General features: G+C 36.1%; 1 protein-coding gene across 1 annotated transcript in view; it reads right to left on the bottom strand.

Moving 5' to 3' along the window:
* The window catches only part of LOC136292507 (formin-like), a 128430-nt gene that overhangs the window by 105609 nt on the left and 7184 nt on the right, over nt 1–15637 (bottom strand). The window contains exon 3 of the mRNA XM_066188309.1: nt 271–332. Coding sequence (XP_066044406.1) covers nt 271–332 — 62 coding nt within the window. The remainder of the gene's footprint in view (nt 1–270; nt 333–15637) is intronic.

Here is a 15637-nt window from a genome sequence, read left to right as displayed (position 1 = left end):
TGCACTGCTGGGTTAGCGGGAAGAATAATAGAGCAACAAAGAGGAGAACTACAAAGAGGAAACAAATAAAACAGCTTTCGGACAATATTTTTGAGGGCAGGTATAGGTTTTAAACAGATTAATTTTAGCTGAGCTGGCAGTCTCCTGAAAACAACTTCTAGAAAGAAAGAATTAAATTCTTAACATTTGATAGAAAGTGTATGTTTGCAATACTTAAATCTGTAAAATCCACTAGACAGGGAAAGGATGCAAATAGTTACAAAAGCATACCTTTAATGTTTCAATTTCTTCTTTATGTTCCCTCTTTAAATGCAGAATGGCAGCTTGGTACTCTGTAGAAATAAAAAAAGTACATTCTCTTAGAGTCAGAAAACAATGTGCCATCTCCAGCACAGAATATTTCATACAACACCCCTAGGTCCAGTATGCTGGTACAGGCTCTCAAATAAATGACCTTTTACAGGGATGATGGAAAAGAAAATCTGAACACAGTAATTAGCATTTTTTTCTAAGATCACATGACCAGATTTTCCATGGTATTTCTAAGGGAAGAGGATAAAGCAGAAGTCTTTCATGCTGAGAAGGGAAAACGGAGGAAAAGATATGACAGACCGAAATAACAAAAGGAAATTTTAGTTTTACTTAATTTTGCAGATAAATGCAGAACTGATAGGCTATTATGACATGCACATGCATGCACACAAACCCCCTCACCTGAATTCTAAAACAACATGCAACAAATACAGTGATTTAAATGGAACTTCAAACATTCAATCACTATACACAGTCAAATTGGATAAAATAGCAATCAGAAATACAAATGAAGACCTCAAAAAGTACCAAACAGTGGGATCCAAAGGATTCTTTCTCTTAATTCTATCATACGAAGATTAGTTACAGAGTTTAAATACAGAGTACTGTGCATGAGATACAGGAGAGCTCTGCCATTTAGTGAGAGTATAACAAAATTCAAAGGCTGAAAGCATGAAACTGAAAGCCAGAGAAATATAAATCAGCAGTGAAAAAATGAGGAGGGCAGGCATTGATCACACAGGTTTAGTGATGGCACAGATTTACCAAACACTGGGACCACTAATACTATGGTTCCCCTCAATCTGTACCATGACTGCATTCGGCCAGATGAAGAAAGAGAAACCCCTTCAAAACACTGGTGTAAGGCTTTCAGAGACTTTAAGAGGGTCTTTTGTAAGACATTGGCCCAGAAGCTACAGCCCTCCTAAAAAAGCGACTGGACTTTGTTCTTAGATGATCAAAGTCCCACTTCCATCTGCTTTCAAATCAAAATTCATCCACAAGTGTGTTTCCAGTTTCCTGGCTCGGTTTTTGCCTCCTCAACTAAATCCCAATTTAAACAAGGTTTGAAAATAGCCTAAAGAATTTAAATTGTACTGTCAATGGTCTCTAAGACTAAGGAACTTGTATGATCCATTCACCAGAAGAACTAACATTATAGCATTAAAGCATTAAAAAACTAACAAAATAGCATTAAAGTATCAAAGTATGGACCAAAGTACCAGATCAGTAAAATATTTCAGTGCTTAGCTGCTCTTTTCATTTTTTTTTCCTTTTTCTCTTCAGAGCACATGAAGAAAAGAGGAGAGAAAAGGTAACTTGATCATCACCTGAAATCTGCATGACATGGAAGTTTTTAATGTAAAGGTATTTTTTCCAAACACAGGTGAAGTTATATTCAAGCAGCTGAATTGATACATAAAATGAAAAGGAAAAGAGATCAATATTTTACAAAGCATAAAATACAAACCTGGGTGATTCCAGCCAGTGTCTATCTAAACTTCTCCTTGCCCTCTAACAGATCACTGCTTAGAGCTTTCCAGCATGGGAAAACTGCCTGACAGCTCTGCTGGAATCACAACCGGTTAGGTCTACAAACTTTTAGATTTTCTGCTGTTAATTCCTTTGCCTGGTTGATATTCCCTCTGGATACAGGCTCTGCATATCCATTCACCTAAACAGGACTTAAAACTGTTGCCTCAGGCCCCCAGAAAAAGTTGTGACCCTTCTCGCACCGCAGGCCCTCAAGCACTCAGTTTGCAGGGCATGAACCTTATGAATATCCTGACTTGAAGTTTAGCTCTTTAAGGTCACATGATAACAGAAGCAAATAACAGGCTTTGAAAATACTCCTAACAATCAGTTCTTAGTCTGGCTAACAGAAGGATACAGATCTATATTAACAAAAGATCTACTTTCTATGTGGGATTGTCCAATGATTAAAACGCTTTGAGATTTGGGTAAGAGAGTCATAATTCACCTATGCTGACATGGACCTGTACCAGCACCAGAAGCATATTTTTTACCATGTCTACTCATTCCCAAGCCTCTGTTGCTTATTTTTTATCTTGGAACAAATGTTTGTGCAATTAGAGAATGATGGAAGAACCCCCATGAATGAAATCTAACACAGCTTAAGAATTTAAAAACTGTTTTAGCAATTAAGTATATGTCATTGTTGGCACGCATGTTTCTCATTGCTTCTAGCTGAAAGTTCTAAAACAGGTTCTAGAGATTGTTTTGTTTAAGCTTTGTTCTGAAGCAGAAGTAAGACAGAGAGTAGCAATTCTTATACTATTTACTTATTCCTTAAAAATATGCTTAGAAAGTACTAAGTTATAAGAATAATCAAAACTAATTTCTTAAAACACTACTACTCCATAAAAGTCCTTCATAAACTGATACAATGTAGCAGATTTAACAGATTGTCTACTGTGATATAAACTGACATTCAACAGCATGAGCTTCTTTTCATTCTTTCTACTGTTATATTATTTTTAACTAGAAGAAACTTTCTATTGGATAGAAGCTGACACCCAGCAAAGTACTTTAATTCTCAAGCAAATGTTTATTTTTCTGTACAAGATACTATTATGAAAATTACATCACAATTATATTGTTTTGCATAATATAAAGTAAATCATGCCCACTCCATTTCTATGTTATGTGAGGTCACCTTAATTTAGTGTATTTGTACACAGATGGTTTACATTTTAAGCAAATAATCTGTATGCAGAGAGACAGCGATCAGAATAATTAAAATGCTGAAGAATTTGACTAGAAAAAAAATTGCATTCATGTAAAAAAAATCAGTTCCTTAACATCCTGGAAACAGAATAATAAAGTTTAATTATGAAGAGTGTTGGGATGCTGCTTGGAGTGGTATAAATCAAAACAGCCAAGTAAAAAACAATGACATTTTAACAGAACGAACTATACTGGGAACAAACTATAAGTCAGACTTTATAAATTACTGAATTCTTAAATTCTATTTAACTAAAAAAAAAATTCATGTAGACAACACATAAAATACAGAAATACCAATGTATCACCGAGTGATTTCTCTAGGTTAAAAATTAACAATGTCAGAGTTGAAGAAATCTGATATGGCTCTGGGTAGCCAGCCTGATTCTCACATAACCACTGTAACTGATTCAGCCTCCTTAGTCAGGACTCATGAACACCTGAGGGCAGCTCTCAGAGCCAGCCCAGACACAAGGTTGCAGATGACCTGCAGGAAGCCCACTTCCTGGTGCCGCCATACCTTCAGGACTTTCCAGACTGACAGGGAAAAAAAGCTTCTAATCACAAACCACAGAATGGCTGAGGCTGGAAGGGACCTCTGGAGGCCATCTGGTCTGCACTCCCACCTCTCCCAGACCTGGTTGCCCAGGAGCATGTCCAAATGGCTTTCGAATTCTTCCAGGAATCTCCATCCTCCTCATCTTCTGGGCAACCTGTGCTAGTTTCTCAGTCACCTTCACAGTGAGAAATTGTTTCCTGATGTTTAGCCAGACCTTTCTGTGTTTCAGGGTGTGCTCACACTGATCCTGATACCATGCACCTCCTGGCTCCCCCACTTTTACACCCTACATTATAGGTCCAAGCTGATCCTTGTGTCACAAGATGACTCTTTACCTAATTTGTCAGGGGGGTTGCATTTTCATAAAATCAAATAATAATTAAGGTTGTAAAAGACCTCCAAGATCAAGGCTAATCTTCAACCAAGTATCTCCATGATCATTAAACTGTAACAAGAAGTGCCACATCTACTTAATTTTTGAATCCTTCCAGGGATGGTGACTTGTTTCAATGCTTAACCACTCTTTCCTAATACCCAAACTCACCTCCCCTGGTGCAATTTCAGGCCATTTCGCCATGTCCTATTACTAGCTGACTGGGAGAAGAAACCAATCCCTGGCCACTACCTTCTTTCAGGTAATGAGCAATAAGGTGCCCCCTGGGCCTTCTTTCCTCTAGACTAAATAACCTCAGCTCCATTGGCTGCTTCTCACAGGACTTAGGTTCCAGACCCTTCATCAGCTTTACGGCCCTGGACGCAAACACCTCAATGTCAATTTTTTGAAGCTTTAAATTTTTTGTATTATGACATAACAGAAGGCTGATTGTACACATATCCTGTTGTACTTGTCTGGTTTCCAATTGGCCTGCAAGAAGACAGTGGCTGTAGGGCATAAATTTAGCTTCCCCTTAAGCAGATATTACTATTAAGGGCTTTTGAGACAAATTAGATAAAAATCAGATCGCAAGTGCTAAGTGCTCCTACCCTGAAAAATGACCACATGCAAATTAGGATTTTGTTACTGAGAAAAATTTTAAAGTATCACTCCTTTACAAAGAGCATTCAAGCAAAAAAGAAAACAATCACGTCGCACAGATTCCACTCCAAACAGCTTAGAGTCTCAGTTTTCATTTACTACTTCTAATTTACTACTTTTTCCTTTGTTTTGAGAGTATGTCATCCCAAGAAAAATGGAACCGATCATGTAAGCTGTTGCCCACTTGGGGCAAAATGAAACACCATTCTTTACTTTTGCAACCTGATGTTTTCTGCAATCAATAATTATAACACAGTGAAGCTAAAGCAAACTTCCATATAACTGAACATTTTTTCTAAGATGAGATAAAGCAGAAACACATTAAGAAGACTTAAACAAGTATTTGTTATATTTGATGATAGTTAGCAACACGTCATTGTAAAATGCTTCACTAAAACATTTCTTGAAAGTAATCTGAAAGTTGGCGAAGTACACAGGAAGCTGCACAGTGGCCTCAGTGAAGACTAAAGATATACAGTGACATGACAATGCGAAATTTCCTTTTTCTATGTTGCTGTTGGAAAAATAAATCAATTATTCATTGTAAAAAAAAAATCTATTTATCATGAAACTTAAATTTCCTTTTACTCTCATGTTTTGCCATAGCCAGCAGATAACATTCTGATCAGAGAATGCTAAATTTGTGTTCAGGTCTTTCCTACTTATACCAACTTTGTATCAGCTGCAAATTCTAGGTATGAACTTGTTATCTCAGTTTTTAGTATAAATTTTTATTTTAATACAGTTTTTTGTCTTAACTTTTTCCTAATGAATAGCTTGCTATATGTTTTTTGACAGTAACATACGTATTTCACACTTCCTTGTTCAACTCTATGCTCTTGTAAGATGCTTGGGAAAAAATGTAACACCATTTTTGAAGTGACCAACTACATAATTGTCATGATTCTGTACTGTTACCCATTGATACAATCAATATTAGAAAGTATTATAACTTCCAGTCATGCTATATTTGGTTCTGTCTACATGCAACTGCAGGAAAAAGTAATTCTAATTAGTATTTTATCTGATTTAAAAAAAAAAAATACTTTAGCACTGAACATTGCAAAGACGGAACCAGTGCAAACAGGGTAATGTTCCTTCCTTAACTGTCACATTTGGTATCAGTCTGCTTCATGATTTTGACAACAAAGTATGCTGTCAATATAGATCATATAAAGATAACATTGACTAAAACAATACCAATCCATCAAGAAAATACATTATTTTCTTTATTATTAGGTACTACAACATTTGAAATACTTCAGTTAAAGCCTGGAATTAACATCTAGCCAAGTAATGGGCTGCAAGAAAGAAATAAAACTGTGTTTTAACTAACTACCAAGTGCAAGGAGGAAGTAACTGTGTCCCGTAATTTCATCAAACACAGTATGCAAACAAATAAAAGAATTGTTGTTGAAGCACAATGGAAAAGCTGAAGCAGCAACCCCAAACAATTAAAAATGGGTGAATAAGGAAGATGGACACGACATGAACAAAGAGCTTAAAATGCTGTACAGCATCAGACATAGAATTTTTTATAGAGTCACAAACACCTACTGTGTGAAACAACACAGTATCACACATTGTGAAACAGTGGACAAATGCCTATTACCCTTTAGATATCAACATCTGCTAAAGCGAAAACTGTACAAATACACAGAGAACATTAGGGGTATATACGTATGACACCAGAAAGTTTTATTCATGTTCTCTTCAATGGCAATTTTTAAATTAAAAAGTACCTGGAACCCAGAAAGTTGACAGATACCAAAACTTACATATGGGGGAAAAAAGTAATGTAATACAGAAAAGCTGCTTATCTTGATTAAGTTATACAAAAAGCACAATCTTTTCAATAGTTATTGCACTTCATGAGTTTTAAATTTAAACACAAAATAACCTGAAACAAAGGAAGATATATTGGGCTAATTTGGCTCAATATACTGGGCTAATTATTAAAGCAATGCATTTTCTAAAATTGTGGTCCTGAAAGCTAATCTTGCAAATAAAATGTGTAATACCGTACTGCTTGAATCTACCCTTATTAATCATAAAAACCAAGTATCAAAACCAGCAGAATATTCTAGTATTCCTAGGATTTTGGTATCTGAATAGGAACAAGTCCATCAATATTTACTGCCCCAACTGCTCAGCTTTATTATTTTTCCTGACCTTTCAGGATAAAAATGGTCTCCAGGCAACATACCCCTAATTTCTGTGAGCCCATTTGGGACTAAGGTTTCTACAGAGAAAGCTGAGTTAAAATATCAAAGTGCTAAGGATATTGAATGGATAGTTTAGTTTCAGCTGACTTTAAAACACTCTGAATTCCCAAATAAGTACACCTCTAATCCTTCTAGTTACAAATTCCGATGATCTTCAAAATCTGAACCACGAATCTCTAGGATCAGTACTGTTAACTGTTCAAGAAGTCACACAGGAAGAGAGATGAATGGCAGGGTTTTCTTTTTCTGTTCTACAAACATGCCTCAGATGTTGTTTACTTATTTGTTTCATTAGGATGAAGGGAATAAACATGAGATTTTTATGGGACAGGAAAATACAATTTGTCCACTTGCCTGGTTTCCCAGCAGGCAGGAAATAACACAAGTGGCCTCTAACTGTAAACACCTAAGCCTTTCTACAAAATTCTGCACTATCACCACAATCCTTTGGGGAAGAGCCTGCTTTGAGTGAGATTTAGGCATGGTACTCCCCAGTTTGGTGCCCCCCACCAAGACTCTCCCAAATAACACACTGCTCTCTTGGTCCTCCTTTCCTTTCCACTTCCCACTGAAGCAGGATGGAGTCGAGAATTGGAGACATCAAAAATGAAAATCACATGTTGAGATATGAACAGTTTACTGGAAATAGCAATGAGATAAGAAAATGAACAGTAATGGCAACAATATTAATAACAGAAGTATACAAGAGAAAGGGTGATTCACATGCAAAAATGCTCAACCTAGACCCTGAGACAATGAACAATGGAGCATGGCTTCCCCTCTCCTGCCATGTTTTTTGGATCAGAAGCCAGAATCCCTTCCTCCCCACCCCTAACAATGATGTAGGGTGGTATTAAATAACATTAGGGTCCTGGATGAAACTAGGACATGAGGGAAATAAGAAATGCTTGCAATTGAATTGTGAGGGAGACAGTTGTCTCAGGCCAGACTGCCCAGAAGTCCACTTAATGGCAATCTACACAGACAATATAACTTTCCTAAACTAAGATCACTAATAGCATGTGCAGGGAAATTCTAACAAGTTCCAATATAAGCTGCTTTAATTAAAGCAAAATTGTCTTAATACCATCTTATTTCCTAAGAAGTATCCATGCAGCTGTGACAAACATGATTGGACTGTCATTATAAAACTTCAAAGGGAAGAGAAGGGCTTCCAAGTACTTTGGATTTATTTCTTCTAATATGATGTCTACTCACATCACCATCTAAATGGTGTTTTGTGGTAGAATTAAGGAGTAGTTCTTCAGAGATACAGTGTAAGAAGAGTTTATCCTGGTCATAAGGTTTGTTTTTAAATCTTATAAGATAATCACACTGAATCCTCACCAACATCTAGTATTCTAACTCAATTACAAAAAAGGATCAAGAAAAAACAACAACAAACCTTAATCCTTACAAAGTTTTAAGGCAGCAGATTGCTATTCTGTAATTCTATGAAAAGCATGACAACACAAAACTACCTAATGAATAAACATACACCAAAAATATAAATGCTTTGAAACATGCCCTGTTCAGTTTTGTCAGTTACTTCAGCAAACAATTGCAGAAGTGATAAGTTACTGTAGAAAAAAAGAGGAATGTTACCAGAAACTCCTCTGTTAAAATGAGTTCCAACTCAGCTTCATTTAGTTATTACATGTTTTAACAATAACTGTCCATGCCTGGCAGCTTTCTAGGCCAGGTTGAATGAAACATTGAGCTACCTGGTCGAGTGGGAAGTGTCTCTCATCCTGACAGGGGAGCTGGGACTACATGAACCTTAAGGTCCCTTCCAACCCACACTATTCTATGATACTGTAATTTGATAACTCAAAAGAGCTGCTTAAAAGGAGCTTCTGAGTCACGAACATTTGCTCAAAATGGGTTTCTTAAGCTTCACTTAAAATCCAAAACCAGCCAACGATCTGCATGTCCTGCTCTTGGGGGATACAAAACTGAGCAAGAAAACAATGACACAGCAGGGGCTATAAGTGAAATAAACTCCCAAAAACCAGGTTAACGTAGTTAATTCTTTTTCTTAAAAGGACAATTAAATCTCCTTTTCCTTCAAAAGACATCCCTACTGATTCATTACTGGGAGAAGTCCTTGCCCATGGCAGAGGTGTTGGTACTAGATGATCTTTAAGGTCCATTCCAATCCCTTTATATTCTATGATTACTAATGACATTACCAGTTAGTATTTAATTAACCCTCACAGGGTTGTCAATGAGATTTTACTGTATTTGTCACCCTTACATGTGCTCTTGTTTTGAATAAGGATCAGGGTATGTCCAAATAGTTTTCCATAACTCTAATGTAAAGATCATCACTTTAATTTTCACTATCATCTTTGCTCCAAAGACTTTAGAAAAAAAACCACTGCCATCTTATAACATCTCTAATGTGAGATTAAGAAGAAATTAAGCTAAATTTTACTCACTTTAGTGGGATGGCAGCCATTGAAACTGAAGTACCATAAGCTAGAATTCTGAAAACAGTTTCTGATCTATTATAGAACTACAGTAGTCTTACCAAATTTTTAGTTCTAAACAGTGGTAGATATAGCAGACTCAGCCTTTACCACTTCTATTCCATCAAGGAAAGATAAATACTACCTTTATGGTAACAAAAGAGACCAAAGACTAGACACAGACAGACAACATTACACTGTTCCACCCACCTGGTGGTCCCTCCTTGTAAAGTTTTAGGTGAGCTAGAGACAAAAGCATAAGTGAGATTGTATTTAAGCTTCACTCAGGAAATTTGTATTTTACACCCATTAGCTACATATTCTAGTAGGGAGTCTTGCACACCCCCTGCTTTTAATTCATTACTAAAAATGTATAACTTGGTCGGTGTTTTCAGCTCACCCTTATATTATTTTGTCTTGCAAAAAATTATCAGTCACTTGTGAACTGCCTAATTTCCGAAGTGCTGCTAAACACTAGCACTGCCTATCAAATCAAACCAAAACCAAATCATAAATACTTAAATAAATTTTTACCACGTAAAAATATCCCATGGGTGTTCCTTGGTTAACCATGGGTCACACGCAGTAACACCACAAAAACAAAGCCACCTCTGTAGTGCACCCACTACCAAAAACAGGCCACACAAACTAAATACACTTGGAAATATTTCTATAAAGCTCTTAGCTTGATATATACACAGAATATCATATGTCGATTTTATTCATTTCTCAAGACTTACAATTGGAAATAACAATCATGCTCACTCACTATTGTATTTTCATGTGGTGTGGTAAAGGAAAGAGACCAAAGCAGATCAGAAAGCTTAGACTTTTCTGAGAGATTAATTCCATACAATCTGATTAGAAGACAGAAGTTTGGGGTGGGAACACTTTCAAGAATTACTCATTTTGCTTTTCATTACCAAAATAAGAATTTTAAAAAAGGAACTTTTAGACTGTGCAATAGCAGTGACTGATACTGCTGACATATGTGACACACAAAATATGCCACCAGGTGGCAGAAATAAAACATAAAACCAAAAAATACTGCTGATGATTAGTAAAGTATGAGGCACACTTCACTGTTTTGCAAAGAAAATACACACTAAAGCATGCATGCTTTTCCTAATGCATAGAAAACTGAACATGAAACAAAATTTGGATGTTTTGGACAACATACATAATCAAAATGTCTAATGTACATTCAGTTTTAACATCACACAGGGCTTGTCTAAACACAAAGCAGCAGTAATGTTTACAAATATACTCAATACATCCTCATGAAAATCTTGTAATACTGAGCATGCTGCACCCCTCACTAACATTTCTAAAAGAAAAGATACAAGCATACACTTGCCAATCTGGTGACCTGAAAACTCAACCTACAACCCCAGAAATACAGGATAGGGTGGGTCACAATGTTTCTAAGGGAAATTTTCATTCTTCAAAACTGTTGCAAAAACTAAGTATACACATTCAAATATTATTCAGCATTATTCTATTGTGTTCACAGCTGAGCTAAGCAAGAATTACCTTTTCTTCTTTGATAATAAAGCAACTTACCTACTTAAATAATTTTAAATAAAATCTTACATGAAAAACTTTCCCACAGAAATCTGCATAACTCACCTTCCAAGTAGATGGGTTACTCCTCAAACTTTACACAGCAATTGAGGAAACTTCTCTGCCATTATCTCAAAACTTCATGTAGAAAGTAGAAGCTTTGAAGTTAAATGACCTATATAGCCACTTCTGGTCAGTACACTCATTTTTGTAAAAAGCCATACATATTAAACTCAGTGTGTGGAAACATGTAAAATAATGTTAACACAATTTAAAAGTAATTAGAGAACAAAAGTTGGAAAACCTGAGTACAATCTACCTTTCTTGAGATGTACCACACCCTGTAGTATAAAGAAAATCATTCACTTATAATTGCGCTGGTGCATTAAATATCAGAATAGTGAGGGTTTCTTAATGTTTTCTCCCTCAGTGGTGACCCTTGGTCCCATTTTCAATATTCCCCTTCACTACAGGATTTTCCTCCTCTATTTTCCTATGTAGTTCTCATCTTTAACCACCGGGTGTCAGAAGGGAACCCACTCACCACAGCAACACCTTTATAATTACTTTTTATTTATTTTTAAAGGTGTATTGATGTGACCTTCCAGGCTTTCTCAGGCTACAGTCATAAACCAGCAGCAAATTTTCAGGCTTTTCTTTCAGCAAAAATACACAGGAGCAACTTTCAAAATCTAATTTGTTCAGTTTTGAATTGTTTTTTATAAAGCATAACTGCATTTAAGCATCCTTTTATAACTAGGAAACTGAAATTTAATTATGCTCAAAGAAATTCACAAAATTACCTATTTTTAGGGATGGATTGGATAAAACAATACTACATGTTGCTTTAAAACATGAGTCTAATCTTCTTTACCTCAACCCCATTCCATCTACTTCTATCTGTCCTCTCTTCTTTACTTCCCACTGAACCTGAACTCTTTTACAGACCCATAATTCATTACATGTAATGCCAAATCCACAGAATGGGAAATGAGCAGACATCCTTCACTTCAGCTGGATTTTTGTTTTGGTTTGGTTTTCTTTGTTTAGTTGGCTGGGGTTTTTTTTCATTTTTAAGACAAGGAAGAACTCTCCAAACCTAAAATTTCAAACATTCTCAGCACCTTAAAGTTTCTGGTATGGTGAAAATATGGAAGATATTAGAAAAGGAGACAAATGAAGAGGGACTTGTGGAAAACAAACTGCCCAAACCAGCCAATAGTCCAGTATCCAAATACCGTCCAGATAGTTAAATACTATAGAGGACACCAGAGTAAACCTAGTAAAGGACATGAAGTATCTTCACAATAGCCACTGAATTACCCAAGAATAATAGAACTGTATCCACAAAAAAACAGCTTCCTATGGAAAAACCAGCATCCCTCCTTGACAGTCTGTTATGGAAATGAGGAAAATAGTTACTCCTCTTTCTGATTGCAAAGCAGTATAAAGCACTATTCAAAAGCAGTAACCTGAGTAACTTATCTGCCTGACCATTCCTCAGCTGTGAGAGGTTACAGTTACAGTTCATTTACCTGATAGCAGAAATGAATAGTTTCACTTGTCATTTCACCCTCCCACAAAGGCAACACTAGAGGTTCTGCAGCTGGGGACCTTCAACACTAATTCTCTCTCAAGAAATGTCCTACTTCGTTTTTACAAAACCAATCTATTACAGGATCACATTCACCAATGCAATATGGTAAACAAGTAACTCTTTGGCAGCTAACACGAGGAACAGATTTATTACAGGGTACATGTCTGTGCCATAGCACAGGGAGCAAACTTGGCAGGGCCGATATTGAATTTACCTAAAAAGAAATCCAAAAAGCAGTTCAAAATGCAGGTGCAAATTTTCAGAAAGCATCATAAGAAGTGAACAGTGAGACTGTAGAACAAGAAAGGGAATTCAGTAAAACTCAGAGGCATTTCTGTTAGGGCTTCATATATTTTGAAATAGAACCATAGAAAATAGAATATAAAGTCATTCTTCTTGCGTACACAATTCCTCTTACACTGTGTTTCAATTATCTAACAAGAATCATCTCAAGCCCTGTGACTGTTTTGGGTCTTTGCAAAATTGGATTGCGCAGGTCCATAGTGCAGTCTATATTTCAAAATTAAGACTACAGTAAAAGAAATAATTCACACAATTTGCCTTCATTATATTCAAGCAACAGATTAATCTTTTCACTAGGAAAATATTAAAACTTAGAAATCAGCTTTCTACTTCGAGTGGACTAAAACTGCTCTGTATGTTCATCTTAAGCATGCTGGTATCCATGGCTACATATGTGTGTATCCAGATGTGGCTTTTGATTCTGTAAAACCTGTCCTTGTCAGGACACGCTGCAAAACATGCACCCAGACTCAAAAACAATAGGTCTCCTAAAACTACTACATTTCTACAGAGAGTATGCATAACAAAAATAAACCATTTTTATTGAAAAACTGGGGCATAACTCTTCTTCCCTCTCACCTTTCAAAAAAAAAATTCTTCAGTGATGGGAAGGCATAAACATTTTATCCCATGGCCTTAGGTACAGTTGCCATTCTGTAACTGTGGGGTTGGTCTGGGTTTTGTTTTTTAAGATAAAGTTTAGAAAGTCAATATTTTTTCCTATTCTGTCTCTATCTAATGCTATGAGCCTGTAAACAGAAATGGAATTTAATTTGACTTGAAAAATAGGTCAGAATTCTTATCCTAATTTTACGGATGGATAAACTTGGAAAGGTTCCCAAAACTTTCCGGAAGCCATTCCAGAAAGCAGCAAAAGGACTGAAAACCGAACACAAACATCTTAACAACAAATACTAATTATCCACAGGTGCCTATCTTTTTGTTCCTTTCTCAAGAGGCACAGTATGAATGACAGTGTCAGCTGAGGTGGGGAGGGAAAAGCAAACGATATTTTTGTTGCTTGATTGTTTTTGAGCATGTTTTAGTATTTTCAAAGAAAATCTCAGCACATAGTGTTGCAAGATACTTGGAAATGTGAGTGCTGTAGTGATCAGCACATATACAACCTCTCTGTGGTGGTAGAGATTTCTGAGCAGCACTATACCCAATACCTTCTAAATCCATAAAATCATAGCTTTAACTACCATAAGTAAGGGGGGAAAATGACATTGTTACTCTAGAATGGCTGCCAAAACCTGGCCTGTAATAAAACCCTCAGCTTCTAAAAAACAGACTAGTGTATCTGTCTGATTATGAAACACTGAATTACATGCACCTGTCATGATACACAGTAAGTGCAGTAAAGCGTTGTAAAATAATTCACAAAAACTTTATGCACTCTGAGTTCACATCAAATTGATGAGTGATTCAATCACAAAAGCACTACCTTGAAGCAATGCAAAATATCCTGTTTGGTATACTGCTGCTTGATCTAGTTCACTACAGTAAAATCTATAATAGAATCCCAGAACTAAACCCTAAACACCACACAGAAATGAAATAAACCTAAATTACCTTTTTTTTTTTTTTTCCTGTTGGTAGCCACTGTTAGAACGACTTTCTTCAGAACACTTCACATTAAGCATTGTCTTTATTTTAAAGACAAACACAAACTGCTCAAGGCCACAAAGGAAGCTTATGTTAAAGAAAGATAAGAAATCATGCTCTTATCTCTCATCCTTTTGTTCCAACCATTATGCCTCTCTCACACATAAGCTGGTTATTCCCTGCATTTACATCATAGCCATAAAGTGATTTTCTTGCTGCGAACTAAGAGTATAGGGGATCAAGGATTTGATATATTTGAGATTTAGCAATAAACCTCTGCCACTATTTTGTATTTCATTCACCATTTACCCAGACATTTTTTGTCTACTAAGACCTTTATGAGACACCTCCTGATTTTCTTATTTACCCTGAAAATTGTGCTTACATCATCACATATTGTTATAGAAATTGTGGCACTAGAGACAGCATTACCTCACTGCAGACTTAAAGACGATGAACAGACTGTGAGAAAAGGAGGTTTTTAAATGTTAAATACAGACATTTGAATTAAAAAGAAAACATTGAATGAAAAAATGAAAAAACCTCACTAAATGAATTGATTTTGTAAGTGGCTTTTCTTAACGTTTTCTCCCACAGGAATGCCAAATATTTCTCTCTCTCATTACTCTTTACATTTCTGTTTTGCTAAGCAAAAGACTAAACTCTCTTTGCTGTATATAAGAGAACTAGTTTGATCCTGAAGGCTAAAACTGTAATGTTAATAGGAATAACAGAATCTGTCTATCTATACCAGCTTAATGTGGAGACTGTTCTTCAAACATAAGAAGTTTTATGAGCTGCTGAACCCATGTCTAAACTCCTTTTCTGGGACGTGTCTGCAAGTGCTGACCTAGTCATACACAATAGTTGAGACGTTCATTATTTGTGGATTCAATGTGATGTAGTGTCACAGATTAATTTCTTCAGTATAGCCATGAATTTGTCTCCTCTGTCTGGCTAGACATTTTCACCACAAATCATGGCTGACATTTCTACCCTTCTGCCAGAGTTAATGCTTAAAAACGTGAGAAGTCTCTCCAAGAATTATGGAGAAAATGAAAAACAAACCTTAAAATCAAAGCAGAGGAACAGAAATTTAGGACCAAAAACATATGCAGAGAAATGTCTTTGATTCCATGGAAATTATTTCCATGGAATAACTATAAATTAAAGTACCCTTTTTCTAGTCTTCCAGGACATAAATGTACTATAGACTTT

Source organism: Chamaea fasciata, unplaced genomic scaffold (assembly GCF_029207755.1).
Source record: "Chamaea fasciata isolate MVZ Bird 193981 ecotype frontalis unplaced genomic scaffold, bChaFas1.0.hap1 SCAF_7, whole genome shotgun sequence".
NCBI classification, from domain to species: Eukaryota; Metazoa; Chordata; class Aves; order Passeriformes; family Sylviidae; genus Chamaea; species Chamaea fasciata.
The sequence above is the reverse complement of the archived record's forward strand: the minus strand, read 5'-3'. Positions and strand labels throughout refer to the sequence as shown.